Source organism: Arachis stenosperma, chromosome 1 (genome assembly GCF_014773155.1).
Source record: "Arachis stenosperma cultivar V10309 chromosome 1, arast.V10309.gnm1.PFL2, whole genome shotgun sequence".
NCBI lineage: Eukaryota > Viridiplantae > Streptophyta > Magnoliopsida > Fabales > Fabaceae > Arachis > Arachis stenosperma.
This window is the reverse complement of record NC_080377.1, coordinates 52,901-70,731: the sequence shown is the minus strand read 5'-3', so window position 1 is coordinate 70,731 and position 17,831 is coordinate 52,901. Positions and strand designations below refer to the sequence as shown.

The following is a 17,831-nucleotide window of genomic DNA, read 5'->3' as shown; positions in this document are numbered from 1 at the left end:
TTATGATGAATTATGGTTCCTTGTTGTCCATGTATATATATATCAGTTGCATTAATTGCCATTTTAGGTTAATAGAGACAATGCAATTGAAAGAACTGCTGATGTCAGAGTAGTTATATGCTATAGAAATAGAATCAATGCTCTACAATGGCGTGGTCTTCATTTTTAGTTGCCAGAGCATAGTTTTTCAATGATTTGTCAAGCTGAAGCATCAACTACTCATTGTTCTTCTGACTTTCACATCCTTAATTATTTATTATCAATTGTTTATTCTATTTGCGTTTTGATAGTTCTGGTCTAATTTAAGAATAATATGGATCCCTTGTCTTTCGGAACTTACTAGGACCCTTATACTGAGACAGTTTATGTGAAGGAACTTGAGGGGTGGTCAATACTAGCCTCTGCAAGAAAGCTTTGTATGATAGAAGTTGTCTAAGTCATTTATCATTTCACACTTGTGGCAATAGTTGAGCCACACATGAAAGAGCTAGTGCAAATGATTTGAAGTTATTTTTAAGTTTCTTATGATTTCTTTGCAGTGCCGGGAAATGGGTTTGTGGACATTACTTGAGGGGTTCCTGCTTCTTGCAAATGCACTAGAGATACTAAATGAGGACCGATTTCTGGCACCTAAAGGATGGGGCTTATCTGATTTTTCAAGTGGCAGGACAAAATATTTCAAAGGCGAGCTCATAGGTCTTATTTACGCAACTCAATACCTAAAAGTTCCTCTCATACTTCTCAACTCCATCTGCATCATTTTGAAATTTATTTCTGGATAATGCCTAGCAAGGTGAGATTTCAAGACGTGTTGTCTAAACATTTTGTTAATCTTGTGTATGTTAATATCTGGTGTTATGGAAATACCCTCAGCTTCCTACGTTAAATTTTCAAACAAAAAAGAACTCTACTTTTCTTAAACTGATGCTTGAGCCATTCTGACTGATATGCCAGTGCAACTCAAGGACATAAACTGGACGTAGTTGATTAGATTCTTAGTTCAGGTAATGAATGACTCTAGTCATCAAGTTATACTTTGTCATTTTCAAACTTGACTGATGTTTCAGTTCAACTCATGAACATGAAATGAATTATAAGTTGGTTAATTTTGTGTAGTTTGAACATTTGCTTGAAATAACTGCCTTCATAGAGATATCGCCTTCACTCTCTTCAATCCTCGCCCCCCTCTCTCTGTAGAATCAGAGGGCCCAGCTTGCTCCGTAATCATGTCTTGGCGCGTGCAGAAGATAAGGCCAGAGGTTCCTCCGCTTCTTTCCAGCAGCAGATCCTGGTTCTTATGGATACCCATTTATAGCAAAGTTTGTGAATTTGTATATTCGATACTGATTTGCATATTTTGAGTCAAGGGCACCTCAAAAACCAATGCAAGATTCAAAATTTCTGGAAAGTTTGTTGAATTTGAACCTAATGATATCAACTCCACTTAAAAATAAAAATAAAATATAAACCTCTGTATATGTGGCAAAGTTACATATCTGCTGCTTATAGCTTAGTGCTTAACTCATACTTCACGTATAAATGTTTTCAGGACTTACCAACTGAATCTGAAACTGTGATCCCCTATGTTCACTCCATGAAACAAGCTCACAAGATTTTGAGGACAGTTATAAGCCCAAGACTGATTTGCTCAAAGCTGTTGCGGTATTTGCAGCAGTTGCAACTGGGGCAGTGGCAATTAACCATTCTTGGGTGGCCGCAAATCAGGTCTATCAATGTCCTCTTAGTTGAAATTCACTTGTGTATATTTCAGCATGAAGTGTTTGCATTTGGGAATATGTTTACAAGTCTGTGACCATGACTGCAGGATCTTGCCATGGCATTACTATTTGTAATAGGATATGTAGGCATCATATTGAGGAATCTCTAGCTTTCAACAAAAGTGGAGTAGGACTTAGTATAGTTGAACAATACATTGAGTTTATATTTTGAATTATAGTTAATGTATCAACACACTTTGATGTATGGTTGTTACTTATTATTATAGTTGATGATCAATATATTTTGTTTATGTTTTGAATTATATTGACTTGCTTGTTTATAATACTTTTCTTTTAGTTTGATAATACGATGAATTTGTTTATGTTTTGAAATATTATAAATATTCAAATATAAATTAGATAAAAATTTGTATTAAATTTATATTTATTTTGTATGAAAACAAGTTTATTTTGTAATTAGAAAAAGTAAAAAAAAAAATTCTATTTTACCTTACAGACGGATTTACAGACGGATTTTCTGTCTGTAATCATGATTTTTCAAAGTTTAATTTACAGACAGAAAATCCATCGGAAAATTCGTCTATAAATTACAGACGGAAAATCTGTCGGAAAATCTGCCTGTAATTACAGACGGAAAATCCGTCTGAAAATCTGCCTGTAATTACAGACAGAAAATCCGTCTAAAAATCCGCCTGTAATTACAGACGGAAAATCCGTCTGTAAGTTTGTCGCCTTCAGGAAATGGAGGGAGAATTTACAGAGGGAAAATCCGTCGGTAAATCGTAAAAATCCGTCGGTAATTTTCCGACGGAAAAAAAATCCGTCGGTAAATAATTTCCGACGGGACTTTTACAGAGGGACAAAATCCGTCGGTAACCAAAAATCCGTCTATAATAAAGACTAAATCTGTCTGTAAATCTGTCTGTATTTATCCATTTTCTAGTTGTGATATATCTTCATTTTGACTACTTAGATCGATTATTTAGTCCACAAGTCTTACATCGATCAACATGACCCTATATCCATCTTTAGTGTGTTACTCGGTATAGCCGAACTTTTAATTTATACTAATAAGATGATAATATAATCAATGACAGACCCAGAAAATTTTACGAGTAAGGACAAAAATATGTATATTAAAATAAATTTTGTTAAATATTATTTATATAAAAATATAAAAATTAAAAAGAGTTAGTGAATACTTTTATTTTTAAAATACTATAAAAAAATATTTTTTTATTTTTAAAATTTGAACTTAAAATATTTTAATTAAATTATAGATAATTTATTATCCTAATTAATTTTTTTATACACATTTAATAATAAAAAACTAAATCAATGGCACATTAGCGCCTAATGATACACTAGTATTTATAATTTAAAACTAAAATTATATATAAATACTTGAAAATTAGATCTGTATGTGAAAAGTATATTTATATAAAATAATAGAAACATAATTTATAATTTTTTTCTTTTTTTTTAAATGATTAAATTTGTTATATATTTTTTAATTTAATTTTGATATAATGTTCGATGAAGATTTTATGTATCTATTTAATTATGTAGTGCAATTAAAATATTTTTATTATTATTTATAAAAATAAAAAATATATTTTTTATTTGTAATCAATTTATTTTAAAATTTTATATGCAACATAGGTACATATAATAGAACAAAAGATAAAAAAACAAGTAATAAAGATGAATAAATCGAGAATAAAATAAAATATATAAAATCATGAAAAAAAATATTAGATTAATACTTAAATTATAATTGTTTGAATTAAAATTTGTGATTGAAAATATCAAAAAGAGAACCAATGAAATTGGAAGATACATAGTATCATGGAGAACTATATAAAAAATAAAAAATTTAAAATTTACCTTTTGATGAAAATAAAATGACCACTAGACGAGAAATAGAAAAAAAAAAGGTTAAAAATATAAAAATAAGAAGATGATTTAATAAAATAAAAGAGTGATAGCATAAAAACTAAATTTAATTAGGTTAAATAATAGAAAAATAAAAAAATTAAATTTAAAATTTTAGCTAATTGAATTTAATTATTTATAGTAAAATCATTTAAAATTTAAAATAAAAACACATTATATATAACTATATTTAAAAAAAAAAAAAAACTGAAAACACAATGGGAACAAATGCCCCCTCATTATCATTACTAAATATAATATTGACCTACGGGAGTTTTTCTCGCTTCACTCATTCTCTCCATTTTAGTAAAGATACCCAAAGAATACTTGTTTCTTTTTTTTTTTTTGTTACCGAAATAGACTGATAGAGACAGATTTTTATACTAATCGATTTCATTCCATCCTAAAATAATTTTTCTTTTATCTGTGAATAATAAAAAGTTAAATTTTAATCTATTCCACTTTTATCAGTCTCTATAATCATTAAAATTTAAAATTAAAATTAAATTTTAAAATTTATATAACTATCATCATATATATAATATAAAGAGGAATAATATTAAGAATTATAAATTTCTTTTGTCTATTAGTAGTCATCAATATTTAAGAGTAGTACAGAATAAAATATATTGTTAAATTTCTAGACTAAAAAAATAAACTAAACTAAAAAAATTAAATTAATAACTAAGTGATAATAAAAAATAATAAATTTTGATAATTCGTTAATATTTTTTTAACCTAACTTAAAATAAAAATTTAAATATAATATAATATTATTAATTATTTTACTAATTATTTACATATATTATATATATTATACATTAAAATTATATTATATATATATTACTTATTAAACCCGCTTCATCCAGCAATAGAATGGATAATTATCCACCTCAAACGAATAAAAATGGAATGAATACTCTCAAATTTGTATAATATTGTCATCCCTAATTTTCATTAGACATACCTCTTATATACAAATAATCCTTATTGTATAAAACTTAAGAGCAGTAGTAATCTTTAGAAAAAGAAAAAGAAAAACTGTGGCGAAGAAGAAAAAAAAATACTATATAGAACATTAGTTTATGAATCACACATTGCACCAAATTAATTATTAGGGTAACCATGTATGTGCGTTAGTTAATCAAATCAAGAAATCGGGTTGAAGAAGGGCAAACAAAAGTGAAGCCAAAAGCATAACCTCATTCATCATAGTTCACCCTCTTAGAAATTTTAATAATCAATGACATAACAATATTCGTCCCTCTAATAAATCATCTTAAATATTAATCAAACTACTAATAAACATTAAACAAATGAAATATTTATTCTCAAGTATTTAACTACACGTTATATTAGATATATTGTGTTTTAAATATATCCATTTTAAAAAAAATGTAGATAATTTTATTAATTTGACAAAAATAACAATTATTTAAAATAGGAAGAAGTGTATCATTAAAATAAGAAAAAGTATAGGTAGACAATGAAAATACTAAATAATATGAACAATAAATATATCAAATGTTCAATTCAATAGGTATGCAGATGATTATATCTACCTAGCGAAACCCTTAAAATAATTTATTCTCCATCAAACAAGGCAACATTATGAAAGAAGAAAAGAGCAATTACATTTACATATGCTAATAAAGTGGGAGTGTGAGATTCAAATGGTTGGTAATGAATTAATTAAGCTTCAACAAGGAGCACTATGAACTTCTTCACTCAAGTGGGGGTGGAAATTAACGAAGAATCTTTAGAAAGCTGGCAGCTCCATTGACTTGGGAACCGTCACTTTCACTGGGTCTCCACTCTCGACTTAAAGTATGGACAACTAATTACACATAAATTAAAATTATGGGTATTCTGGATGTTAGCCTATTGTTTTATTGAGTTTTTGGAAAATTTCGATAAAAGTGATCCATAATTAAACTTGAAAAATTCAGAAGTTAAAAAAAAAAATTAATAGTGTTTTAAAAAACTGAAATATACAATTTCGAAATCTACAAGTTTAGAGAGAAACTTAAAACGAAAATAAAATGAATAGTGGATCGAACAATTTGATTTTTTCTATATGTATTCGATTGTATCAAATGTGATATTAGGATGTTAGAGTACTTGCTAAATAATTTCAACCTCTTTTTTAATTTCCTATTTGTAGACCAATTTATGACTAAAACATTACAATGTATCCTAATTCCTAACACAAATTGGATTTCAAATACAACTGCCATAACTCCCCGTTGGATGTATTTTGTCGTCGAAGATCATATGTTGAATGATCGAAACTTTCTTTTTCAAATATGACAACCGTGTTAATCGATTTTGATAGAAATAAAACACATGATTTTTTATTTATAAGAATTAGAAGAGCAATAATACTTATTTACAAATAAATGATAACAGCAAATTAATACACCTATAATTGCAAAAAAATATACAGAAAAACAAAAAATAGAGACAAGAACACTCTAAGACTTTTAATATAGAAAATCTTTTCAATGTGAAAAGTAAAAAATTACAAATTACCATAGGATACAAGAGAATCATAAATCACTACATAAAACATGCATACAACAAGGTAAACTACGCAAGCATCAAATTTTATAAAACAAAAGTCAAGAAAAAAAAAATACCACAAAATAGAAATGCTACTCCGTGACCAATATCTTTAACTATAGACCTTATATTAAATATTTGAACGGTAAAAATAAAGAACTTATTTTCTGGAACACGCTCTAAATTTGAACTCAATCCAACAGCTAACAAATCTATAGCGGTCAATTTACATAAACAAATTTGTATATATACAAAAATATGTTTTTTCTTTGTTCAAGTGTTTGTTGTTCTTACTAAATAATATTTCTCTTATAATCCTATCTCGCCTCAATTATTTTATTCTCAGCCAAGAAAAATTATGGACTTAGTTACCAATATTTAGACATTTTTCTCAGAAGGGAACTCAAAACTCAACAACAGATTTAAAGCAAAGAGTTCGAACTAAGTTGCACATGTTACTTCATGTTTTACTTGGGTGTAGTTTTGGAAAAATAAATTAACATTTATTAACATTACAAGATGATGAATGAATTCTTTTGGAACGATAAAGTTAAGGTAAAATTGTTGTCAAGTGTTCTTATAAAATACCCAAAAATTAATTTTATAAGTTCTCTTATTTCATATTGATAAATAAAGAATAATGAGAAGAACTAGAGAAAAATAAGTGAAGAAAATAGTCTCAAAAGATTTCTAAAAAATCTTTTTGAGAGAAGTTGGGTGAAATCTTTTTTTATAGTTCCATGTTCTTAATTTGATAACAAGCCATTTTGGAGAAAGAGCATATTGTCTTATGTTAACAATGATATGTTCAACCTACTCCTATTTACTCCCAAACTAGTCATTAAATATGGTAATTGTCAAAATGTGTTATTCAATCTTCTCTTCTTATTTTAAAATGGTGAAAGAAAGAAAGCTGATTACCACAAAGTAATAGTAATTTAGATATTGCTCCAGCTGTTTTTTTTAAGGGGTATCCAGAAAAAAGAAATGCTCGTGACATATAACATTAGTAAAGAAATATTAGTTTAATTTAATCTCATAAAATTTTTTTGACTACGCACTAGGATTTTTTTCAGTGACCCAATTTAACGTAAACTATCTACGTTTTCTCTGATTCATCTGGCCTTTTTCTAATTGGCTTGTCAACGGTATTTGATAATCTTAACTTCAAAATATATAATTTAAAAAGAATTATTATTTAAAAAAAATATTAGATTGTTAGTAAGGGGACGATTCGCTTAAGGCGATCATTATCCAATTCCGGCTATGAAAAATGACAATACATACACCACATGCATGACCCCATTCAGCTTTTGCCTTACCTTTATTATCACATTCCTTCAAATACAACAAACTCAATAAAATTGAAAGATGAAGAATGAATTCATGGGTAATATTTTTAGGGATACATAATACTGAAAACGAGAAGTGAACTTATTAACCTTATACATACTAGTATATACTACCAATACTCCCTATACCTAATAACCACTAAATTGCCTAGCTAGAATCTTAACTTTGGATATAAAAAATAAGAAAATCGACTCATTTTCGTGATAATAAGTGCAGGCCTAGAACCAAATTAAAATGTGAATTTATTTTGATGTACATAATAATAATAATAATAATAATAATAATATAGCGAGCGAGCAAATGAGTTCATAAGCGGAGCCCCATTCCTAGTTATGAATTGAGTGTCCGACACCTGGGCTATGACCTGGATCTGTAGGTCTAAAATCATCAACACCATGTCCAAAAACCGGCGCCGCTGGTGGTGGTGGTGGTGGTGGCAGCCCCGTTGTATTAACCACCATGTTTGTAGATGTATTTGCATTATTTGAAATCACACCATGCACCTCGTCCTTTAGGTAGCGTCCCTCAATGGACTGAAACCCATGAAAGAAAATAATTAATGCTACAAAGAAAGCCAAAGAGAAAGCAAACTTTTTTGGTGCCATAATAATAAGAGGATACATATAATTCATGCAATTTGTGTCTCGGATTCGTTATGGCATGGAAAACTTTATATATAGAGAGGTGAAGGAACACGTATGTCTTGATTCACTTCCAGTGTGGCAATGCAAGTGGATGGGTGGAACTCATTTTGGAAGAAGTGCAACTTTGCAGTGTTAATAATGTATACGCCACCAAATAGACCATGCTGCTATCACCGGTCAACTTGCATGAATTCTTTCTTTTTAAAGGGATCTCACTCTGTTACTCATGTTTTTATTTTGGTGCTTATTTGAGTATATGTAGTCACTAATTTATACTTATTTGTACGATAAAATAAATAAATAAATAATTAATTAATTTTCACACGGATTATATCTTTTTTAGTATATATATTAAATATATTAAAATTATTATGTTACGTGTATACTAAAATCAGTTATTAAAGTTAGTCACTAATATAAAATATATATGTTAGACTATAAATACACATTAAAAATAAATTAAATTACACATATATTTATACATAAATATGTTAATAATAGTTGATTTTAACTGTATTTATACATATGCATTTTTTATATTAATATAATAGTTTTTAGAAAATAAATAAATATTAAATAATGATTAAAAAAATATAATCTATGTGAAAATTTTTTATTTATTTATTTTTTCTATCTTACTAGCTAGTACGTATAAATTAATTGTTGTACCAAAACAATCACTTTTTATTTTTAGTGAGATTACTTGTAATTCCTTTTTAGAAAATTTAGTTAGAATGCATTTTTAGAACCGATAATACTTTGTACATTAAAATCAGCTATTAATATAAATATATATTAAAATATAAAATATATATTTAAAATAAATTAAATAATACATATATTCATATACAAATACATAGTGAGATTTTAGTGCAAATATAATATTTTTATTTTAGAACATTAAAATTCAATCATACTAGATGTATATAAAAATTCAGCTACCAAATAAAAAATTTATATAAAATATATGTTGAAATATAAAATATACATTAAAAATAAATAATTTAACAATACATGTATTTATATATAAATATATAGTGACTGATTTAATAGTTAATATTTTATATGTGTATATAATATTTTTTATTAAAATTATTACCTCAAAATATTTCTATAAGAAACGGATAAATTAAGTTTTTAATATATTTATGATGTATTTTTTTTAAAAATCTGTAAAATTTCATTAATAAATTTTAATTTACATCCTAAAAACATATTCTAGCTATACCTTTTTTTTGAAAGGAAAACATTTTATTTGCAACTTCTTACATTTATCTTTCAAACTTCAAAAGTATCATAATATTTATCTAACATTCTATTTTGTCTTAAATATCTCTATTACTCTTGTATTTTATTTTCATTCGATACTTTTGAAAAAATCTTCTCCACCAACATGTTGTAAGTTCATGTGTCCTATATATGGGTCATTATTCTCAAAAGCATTATTATCATTTAATAAGACTAATAAACATAAAAAGTACAAGAACCAAATATATTATAAGGGGAGCAATAGAATAAATTAATTAACATCACTTGCAAAAAAAAAAATTATGAAAAATAATAAACACTTTTTCAATTACAAAATGTGATCACTTCGATATTATTATTGCTTTAACATTAACCTAATGTTTGCCTTATGTTTTAAAATTAAACTTGTAATTCTGAAAAAGGTTCGGATCCTTATCCATTAGCTCAAGCATGAAAAAGCAATTGATCCCTCTTCTTGTATTTAATTTCTTTAGTATTTTTGGTTTTTTTTTAAAGTCCAAAAAAAATACAATAGAAGAAGTTTATACTTGGTGTGTGATGTGCATGAAATTTGTAAAGATTAGGGTGAGAAAAATTAGAAATATATAAGAATTTTAACAATAAAAAGTGTGTGCAGAAAATAAACGAAATTTAGTGTTAATAATTAATAAGATTAATTTTGGATATTTATTATTATATAGAATTATATTAAATTTTTATTTTTGATAAGTACAAGTCAATTTTAAAAAATTTTTAAAAGTACTTCTAACTTTTAAAAATTATAAGTATAAACACATTATTTTTTTATTTATTAAACACAAAATAAGACCTCTCCAAAAAATTTTATCAAACCAAACTTTAAAGGTAAGTATCCACTTTTTCATCTTTAAAATTTGATGTAATATTGTAATCTAACTTTACTAGTTTAAGTCTTAATCTCCACTCTTGGATTATGTTTACTCTCTCTCTCTCTCTATATATATATATATATATATATTTAATTTATTAGAAGTAATTCATTGTGGTGGTATTTTTTGTAAGATTAACATCATTTTATATCATATGGACACTTACTTTTCACCCTTAGATAGATTTTGGTGTAGCCTTTATTCTGATCTATTGCACAAATCTTCTTACTCAACATTAGAATTTGTTTTGTTAGTAGGTAAATATTCTTATGAAAATGTTATAATTGTCATCATGTAAAAATATTTTATTTTAATTATTGGATAATAAATTTTAAGATTTGATTTTTATATGCTATAAAAATATTATTTTTATTTAAAATATCGTAAAATAAATAAGTTATACTTTTTAAATCAAGATCATTATAAAAAAATATTTTTAACATCTTCAATAGAGTAATTGTCTTATTAATATTATAAAAAAACAAAAAAACAAAAACAAAAACAAAGTACTTTTACTTTATGGTATTTAAAACCATTACTTGATAACAACTACATGAGCAGAAAGCAACAATACTTGGATGTTGCGGTTATTTTATGACCATCGAAGGTGTTCATAGTTGAGATCACTATTACAATAGTATGCATATGGGAGCCACACCACACAGCTGAAAAGGGTTTACTTTTTAAGCATTCAATTAACAATTCCGAGAGTTCAATTCACCTGTGAACTTTCCATTGTACAAAATATATAAAGATATAGTAAGTTGAAGAACGGTTGGACGCAGCAGCTTCAAGGTCAAGTTGCTAGTGCTCTAAAATCTAAATAACTAAGTTGTTGTGGAGAATTTGTCGTGGCCTAACCATGTTGGCTTGGCTGTCAGTGCAGCCTTTCTAACTGTTGGCACATGGACTATATTCTAATTAAGTTATATATAGATACTAAGTGTACTTGTCTACACGATTAATAATAATTATAAAAGATCAATATTTCTCTTTTTTTTTTTTTTAAATGTGTTCCGATGGTTTAGAAATTTTTGGACGTTCGTTAGGTTTAGAATTTTTATTTTGAATATTTAATCTAATTTTTATTTTTATTTTTTTGTCAAGTAGCCATTGACAAGCTTGAGAGTGGCTGCAAAGGGTGGCCGCTGTAGGGTGGTCACTAGAAAAAAGTGAGAATTGTGGTGTTGGTGATAATAAGAGTGGTATTAGAAGAGAAAAAAAAAAAGAAATTAGAGAAGTGAGAAGAGAGTGTGACTGTAAACATAAAAAAAAATCTAAAAAAGTTAGTTGAAGTTAACTACAATAGTTGGACTCGGAAAAATAAAAAAGAAAATCTAATTAATTTAGTATGTACTTAGTTATGTTCTCTCATTTAGAAAATGAGATATTTTAGCTATGTATTGACTAAAAATTATTGCTTAAGAAGCACAGCTTAAAAAAATGATAACATAAATGAAGTGTCAATTATCATTGCAAAAAAAAAAAGAAATAAAAGGCAAATAGAAGTGGGTTTTTAGCGGTAATAACATCATCACTAAAAGAAATGTAATGAGGATTGGCGCGACGAATTATGGTGATGTTGCTATATTATTGGTATTTATCGGTGGTTCGGGCAAAACCGCTGCGAAAATATAGGTTTAGCACTTGTTGATGCTGTGGAAAATCTATGTGCAGCCAAATTAGTCACATTGATGATGGTTTCAACGAGCATTTTCAAAATAATTCACTTACGCAAGTCTTTTGGAAGGAGCACCATAGAACAAGTTCGTGATGTAGATTTTGGACTATATCCTACCTAATTTGTTGGTAATACTGCACAATAGTTAGGCTTTGGTATCAAAAAATATTATCGAATTAAAGGTAAACACAACAGAAAAAAAGACAATGAGACTTACGATGGAAAATCTTTTGAAAAATACCATTTAATAGTAAGGAGATGATTTTTCACCCGATATTGCAATAGAAATGGATTCCTTAGAGAGCACGTACGCCAACTTTATTGCGTGCAATGCCATCTTCTTTTGGCGATCATGACCTGCATAAAAAATCATGAGTTTGAATCAATTAAAATAAATACTATGGAAGTCAATTTGATTTTGTTTTCACCATTTATTTGTCTCACAATATTATTATATATCCTAATTTTGCATATATATATTTGTTCACTTTAGTTTTTTGTTTTTCAATTTGATTGAGTGTCATTCATTTTAATTACTTTTTCAATAAATTAAAAAAATTAAAATGACACAAAATAAAAATAAAACATTATTGATTATGATATGGAAAAAAAAGTCTACCAAATCCCAAAAAATCCAATAAAAAAATAATAAAAAATTTTGCAATGGTTTATAAAATTACCACAAAAGATGATAATGAAAATGTGTTTTGCTTTGACAGCGGTTGCAAACCAATTACAAATGTTGGATGTTTAAACCTTCTTGGAATCTACAAAATAAATAATTTTAAATTAGATTATTGCAATGGTTTTAAACCTCTGTATTGTAGTTCTTGGCAAATATCCTAACCATGACTATACATATATGGAAGAATAACATAATGTGAAAATAAAAAAACTAACCACGAAGCCGTATCTACATACATCATCTTCGTCTTACTCAATAATATGGTTAGAAAGTGATAGAAAAGAGGAGAAAGCGGTGGAAACAGTTGGAAATAGGGTGAATAATTTTTAAAATCCATTATTTATTGAAAATCATTTATTTCAATAAATAAAACATTTTTTAGTTTATTTAAATAAAAAACCCATTATTTTTGTCATTTAAAATTTTCGAAGATATTTTTGAATCTTTAGACGGATATTTTTGGTAAACTCAAAATATAGAACTCAATCATAAATTCTAAATACTAAAAAAAAAAAAAAAAACTAAAACAATAATTGAACGAAATTTACTGATAAATTATTTTGGCATTTACAAAGGTGATACAAGAATGAACAAAATATAAATAACCAATCCAAAAAACAAACGAGAATAACAAAAGACATGCAACTCATCAACAGATAATTGATAGAGGCAGGGCAGTCAAAGAAAGAAGCAACACAACATGGCGGCAGCATTCTTACCAACGGCGTCGACGAAACTTCCGAACTCTTTGGTGGGACGAAATCAGTGTCCTTGATATTTACACCTTTCCAAAAGAGTTAGAAGAGGTTACATGAATTAATAGTCAGCTTGGAGAAAACTCTCATAAGCGGTTCCTTGCAACGTCTTGTTAACATCTTCCCAGTTTTTAATGTGGTCGGATAACGGTCCTCTATGGATCTTAACCTGCCGGCTCGTTAACTCCATCTGCGGCAATCCTAAAAAGTCTAGCACACCTTTTAGCTCCTGCCAGAAACAGGAATGGCAAAACACTTTATTATCCCATTATCACACAATTATGCAGCAAACCAAAACTCTACTTACAGTGAATCAATAGAATATACTAGGAGAAAAATGGTGATTATACTATCCATCCAAATGGTAATATATTAAAGTAGAAGACAGGAATTTATGATGTGGTACTTACAGTAGGATTTTGTATAAGATCCTCATAGTACAGGATCATATGCCGAGTAGCACTGAAGTATTCTAACGCCTTTGCAACTCTTGTCTCCATATCTTTCAAGTTGGTCAGCAATGATGTAGAATTTATGGCAGGCTTGTACTGCAATAGAGTATCAGCCTAAATAAAAGACACCAAATGAGTTTCATTTTATTGTAAATGAGAAATTAAGGGTCTGTTTGGAATAGAGGATGGCGCGGAGTAGACTACTAAGCCAGAGACACCAGTGTCCTTCCTGGACAATGTGTCTCAGTCCCACCATGTCTCTCTCTGTTGCTGTCTTAGTGCAACCAAATATATTTGTGTCCTAATGTGTTCATGTATTTTGTGTCCATGGACATAGACCAACCCGAACCTAAATAATGCACAATGCAATACAAATGAGAGAGAGAGAGAGAGAGAGAGAGAGAGAGAGAGAGAGAGAGAGAGAGAGAGAGAGAGAGAGAGAGAGAGAGAGAGACCTCTTTTGTGGAATGAACGTGAGACTTATGAGTCCCATTCAATAACTTGGCATAACGATCGTACGAATTGGCCAGCGTTGATACCAATCTGCGTAACAAGTTTCTCCGCAAAAGAAATATTACAGAAACACTTCTATGGTTGAAGTAGTCTGCTATTTCCTTGGGGTGCTCCATCAACCCCTGCATGAAAACTGATATTGTGATTTTTGTATTACTAGATGATATATAACTCAGCTGCAGATACTCGTCCCACAGGGAAACAAACAACAAAAACTTGTGAACAAAGCATGCCTTCATTTGTCATGTGCCTCTTGGTGTTGAAGGAATAATGAATTATGAATGTAATATACCAAATATTAGAAGACTGTGATGATTAACAAATTTTGTCGCATGATCTGATTGAGGATAAACATCTTCGTGGATAAATAATATTTGCTCACTTCTACTTACTTATCTTCTACTTAAACAATGATTTTCCTTGCATTTTCACTTGCTACAATGTCACTCCGTTAATTTTCAAATCAATCCAATTAAGCCCCTTACGTTCTTGATGCTGCGCTCTTTTACTGATTTAGAATTATGCCAATATTGAATCGACAAATGAATTTCTCTCCTTTGGCAAAATAAAGGCATAATCATTCAATGCCAAATCACAGAGAAGATAACTGCATCAATTTAGAAAGTGCGACAAAGGAATATGAAAAATTTGACCCCAATACATGAAATACTAGAACAACGTAAGTCAGATAATTGAGATCCATGGTTCTAGTGGCACTTTAAGAAGATTGCCAAGATTATACACAGTACACCACTTGCATTGTCTTGTTATGCTTCTCGTCCCCTTTTTAAACTAAAACTTTTTTCTACAACACAATACTGCTTTGCAGATCTCACTGCTCAGAATATATTGTAGAGGACCAAGGCAGCCTTCTCTAATCATTGATCACAACAGGTAATCAGATAAATAAGAACAATTTTACAGGGTTGAGTGAGAAAACTTGTTGAAGTCATCGACTTGGGCTAAGAGAAATCCTCCACATTAGAAATATAAGGAGAGGGTAAGGAGATCAAACCACATTTGCAGCTTAAGCCTTATAACAAGGCAAGTATACTAAAATGTTAAATAATACTTAAGAACAAACATGTTCCTGTTCAATTTATCATGTGGATAATGTCTGAATTGGAAGTGTAGATTCATAGTAAATAGCTACGCACTAATTTGATATATTTAAAACTTAGTATGTCATGTGTCTATAATCATCTATATTTATACACCAAGAAAGTAACCATTTATACAGAAACACTAAAATCAAAACAGGAAGACAGAATCTAAACAGGCTCATACTTCTAATGTTCTCAATAAATCAGTAACAAATAACATGTGAGTTTAAGAAATAATAAGAACTTTTACCTGATTAAGCATCCACTTTAAGCCAACTGCGGCAGAGCACTCGTTCTTTGAAGCACTACTGACCCAGTCCAAACTATAAACTTTATCCAAAGTCTTCACAATTGTGGAAGCATTCATTCTTCTCTCTCTTACAGAAAATATCTCCCCATTTGAGCTCACATTTATGTGGCTATTCAAAAGGGTCTCAAACCACCCACTCCCTGACCTCTGGTTTGACAATATGGCAAAGAAATGCACAGGGTTTCGAGCACACTCATTCCTAGCAATGAACAACACAATTAACAACAGTCCAAATAAAAGCCGAAGAGTAACAATTCTTTCTAGTTTCAGATATTGTGGCAAAAATTCAAATTGGTAATCTAGATTTCAAAAGCAGCAATTTGGTCCCTAAAGTTAAGTTTTGTGGTTTACTTTGGTTCCTTGGTCCACGGACATTACGTGATGTACCAATGTGTCAACAGACACCACTTTGGTCCTACCCTAGAATGACACATCATCACCATTGTCCATTGGTAACATCCATCAAGGAAGGACCAACCAGAATCATGGAGAATAATTTCAAGAACCACATTGTGAATTTTGACAAAAACACACATTAAGAACCTGATCAACTTCAAGAGTATTTGAAGTTAACCTCACATTATCTCACCTTAAATTAAAAGCTTAGTGCATATATTAGGTGTACAATGTACTATAGTTAATGGATAGTAATATAAGTGAAAAAATACATTAAGATATTCTAGACAACTTATATTGCAGGGCCAAATTAATACCAAATCATTTGTCACTTTGGCGAGATGAAAACATATTAAGAAATCTAAAAACCAAACTTACAACAGTACTCTTATGTAAAATTAGCATCCTATATTGGAAATACAAAATCATTTTCATTTTGCACTAACATGATTATTAATTTAAATGTATAATTGATATTTCAATAACAAACTCCACATATAAAATAAAAAAAAAAAGTGACAAATATTGTGCACACAAGGAGTACCTATTAAAAGAAACAGGGTTAGGGTAGTGAAGGTGTGTATCTGTTATCTTCAGTACACTCTGGGAAGAAGGGTTCTGAATGGTTTGTAACTCCAAAAGTTTAGTCCTTGCTTGAGTGCTTATCTGCTTCAAACAAACACAGCAAATAAAAACCCCACACACCATTGAGAATACCAACACTGACATCCTCAATACAAGTGGTGATTTCTTCTGAGCCTTTATTACTAGAACATCCTGTCACATAAAAAAAAAATGAAAAAATAAAAAAAAATGCTGTAAGCACCAAGAAGATTAATGAGATTTTAAAAATAGTTTTAGAAAAAATAAAAAACAAACCATTAGTTCTAGCTATAAAGTATAAACTACTAAACTAGTTAAGCTCAATCTTTTCAGAAACATGCAGAGAAGCTCAAAGCTTTCATCTTTTTTTTTTTTCTTTGCCCGGGTTTTTGTCACCACTCACCACCACTATGTTTGAAAGTTGAAACATTTCAAAATAAATAAATAAATAACATTAATGGCAATTATGGTACTAATAAGTAACAGTAATTACTAAAAGAAGAAGCACATTGTTAGTGACAGAACAAAGTAAAACAGATTTAATTAGTAGTAAGGACCGCATAAAAGCACACACCTTGTTGAAGAAGCACATTTCTTCTACTACCATTATTCCACAAAAACTGAGGAAGATTCTAGGAGAATAGTGAGAAAAGGGAGGAGAATCAAGACTCAAGTTTGGTGCATTGAAGGACAAAAGCCCCAAGTCAAAGCCCATTCACTCAAACGCACGCTTGTGTCTTCGGTCTCTTCGTCAAAAATCAAAATACTAATACTAAGAACAATGATTTATACCAACCCTGCTAAGTGAAGCCTAAAATATAAAATACATATTAAAAATAAATTAAATAATATATATATTTATATATAAATATATGATAATTAATTTTAATAATTAATTTTAGTGTATAAATAATATTTTTAAATTTTTATGATTGATATAAAAG

The 17,831-nt window shown here is 28.7% G+C and overlaps 2 protein-coding genes across 3 annotated transcripts; one reads left to right on the top strand and one right to left on the bottom strand.

Moving 5' to 3' along the window:
- The first annotated feature begins 548 nt into the window (after positions 1 to 548).
- Positions 549 to 782, top strand: LOC130981392 (uncharacterized). The gene has a single exon (XM_057905016.1). The coding sequence runs from the start codon at positions 549 to 551 to the stop codon at positions 780 to 782; it is 234 nt and encodes a 77-aa protein (XP_057760999.1).
- Positions 783 to 13,384: 12,602 nt separating this feature from the next.
- On the bottom strand, positions 13,385 to 17,623 carry LOC130945582 (uncharacterized). Of its 2 annotated transcripts, none has more exons than XM_057874293.1 (6): positions 17,462 to 17,623; positions 16,829 to 17,061; positions 15,829 to 16,087; positions 14,418 to 14,597; positions 13,921 to 14,076; positions 13,385 to 13,739 (listed from the first exon to the last, which is right to left on the bottom strand). In XM_057874293.1, exons 1-6 carry the CDS (start codon positions 17,600 to 17,602, stop codon positions 13,572 to 13,574), a joined length of 1,137 nt encoding a protein of 378 aa, XP_057730276.1. In that variant the 5' UTR covers positions 17,603 to 17,623; the 3' UTR covers positions 13,385 to 13,571. The 2 variants fall into 2 exon arrangements, with proteins under 2 accessions (XP_057730276.1, XP_057730283.1); XM_057874300.1 differs by having other exon boundaries at positions 13,921 to 14,058.
- Positions 17,624 to 17,831: the final 208 nt, after the last annotated feature.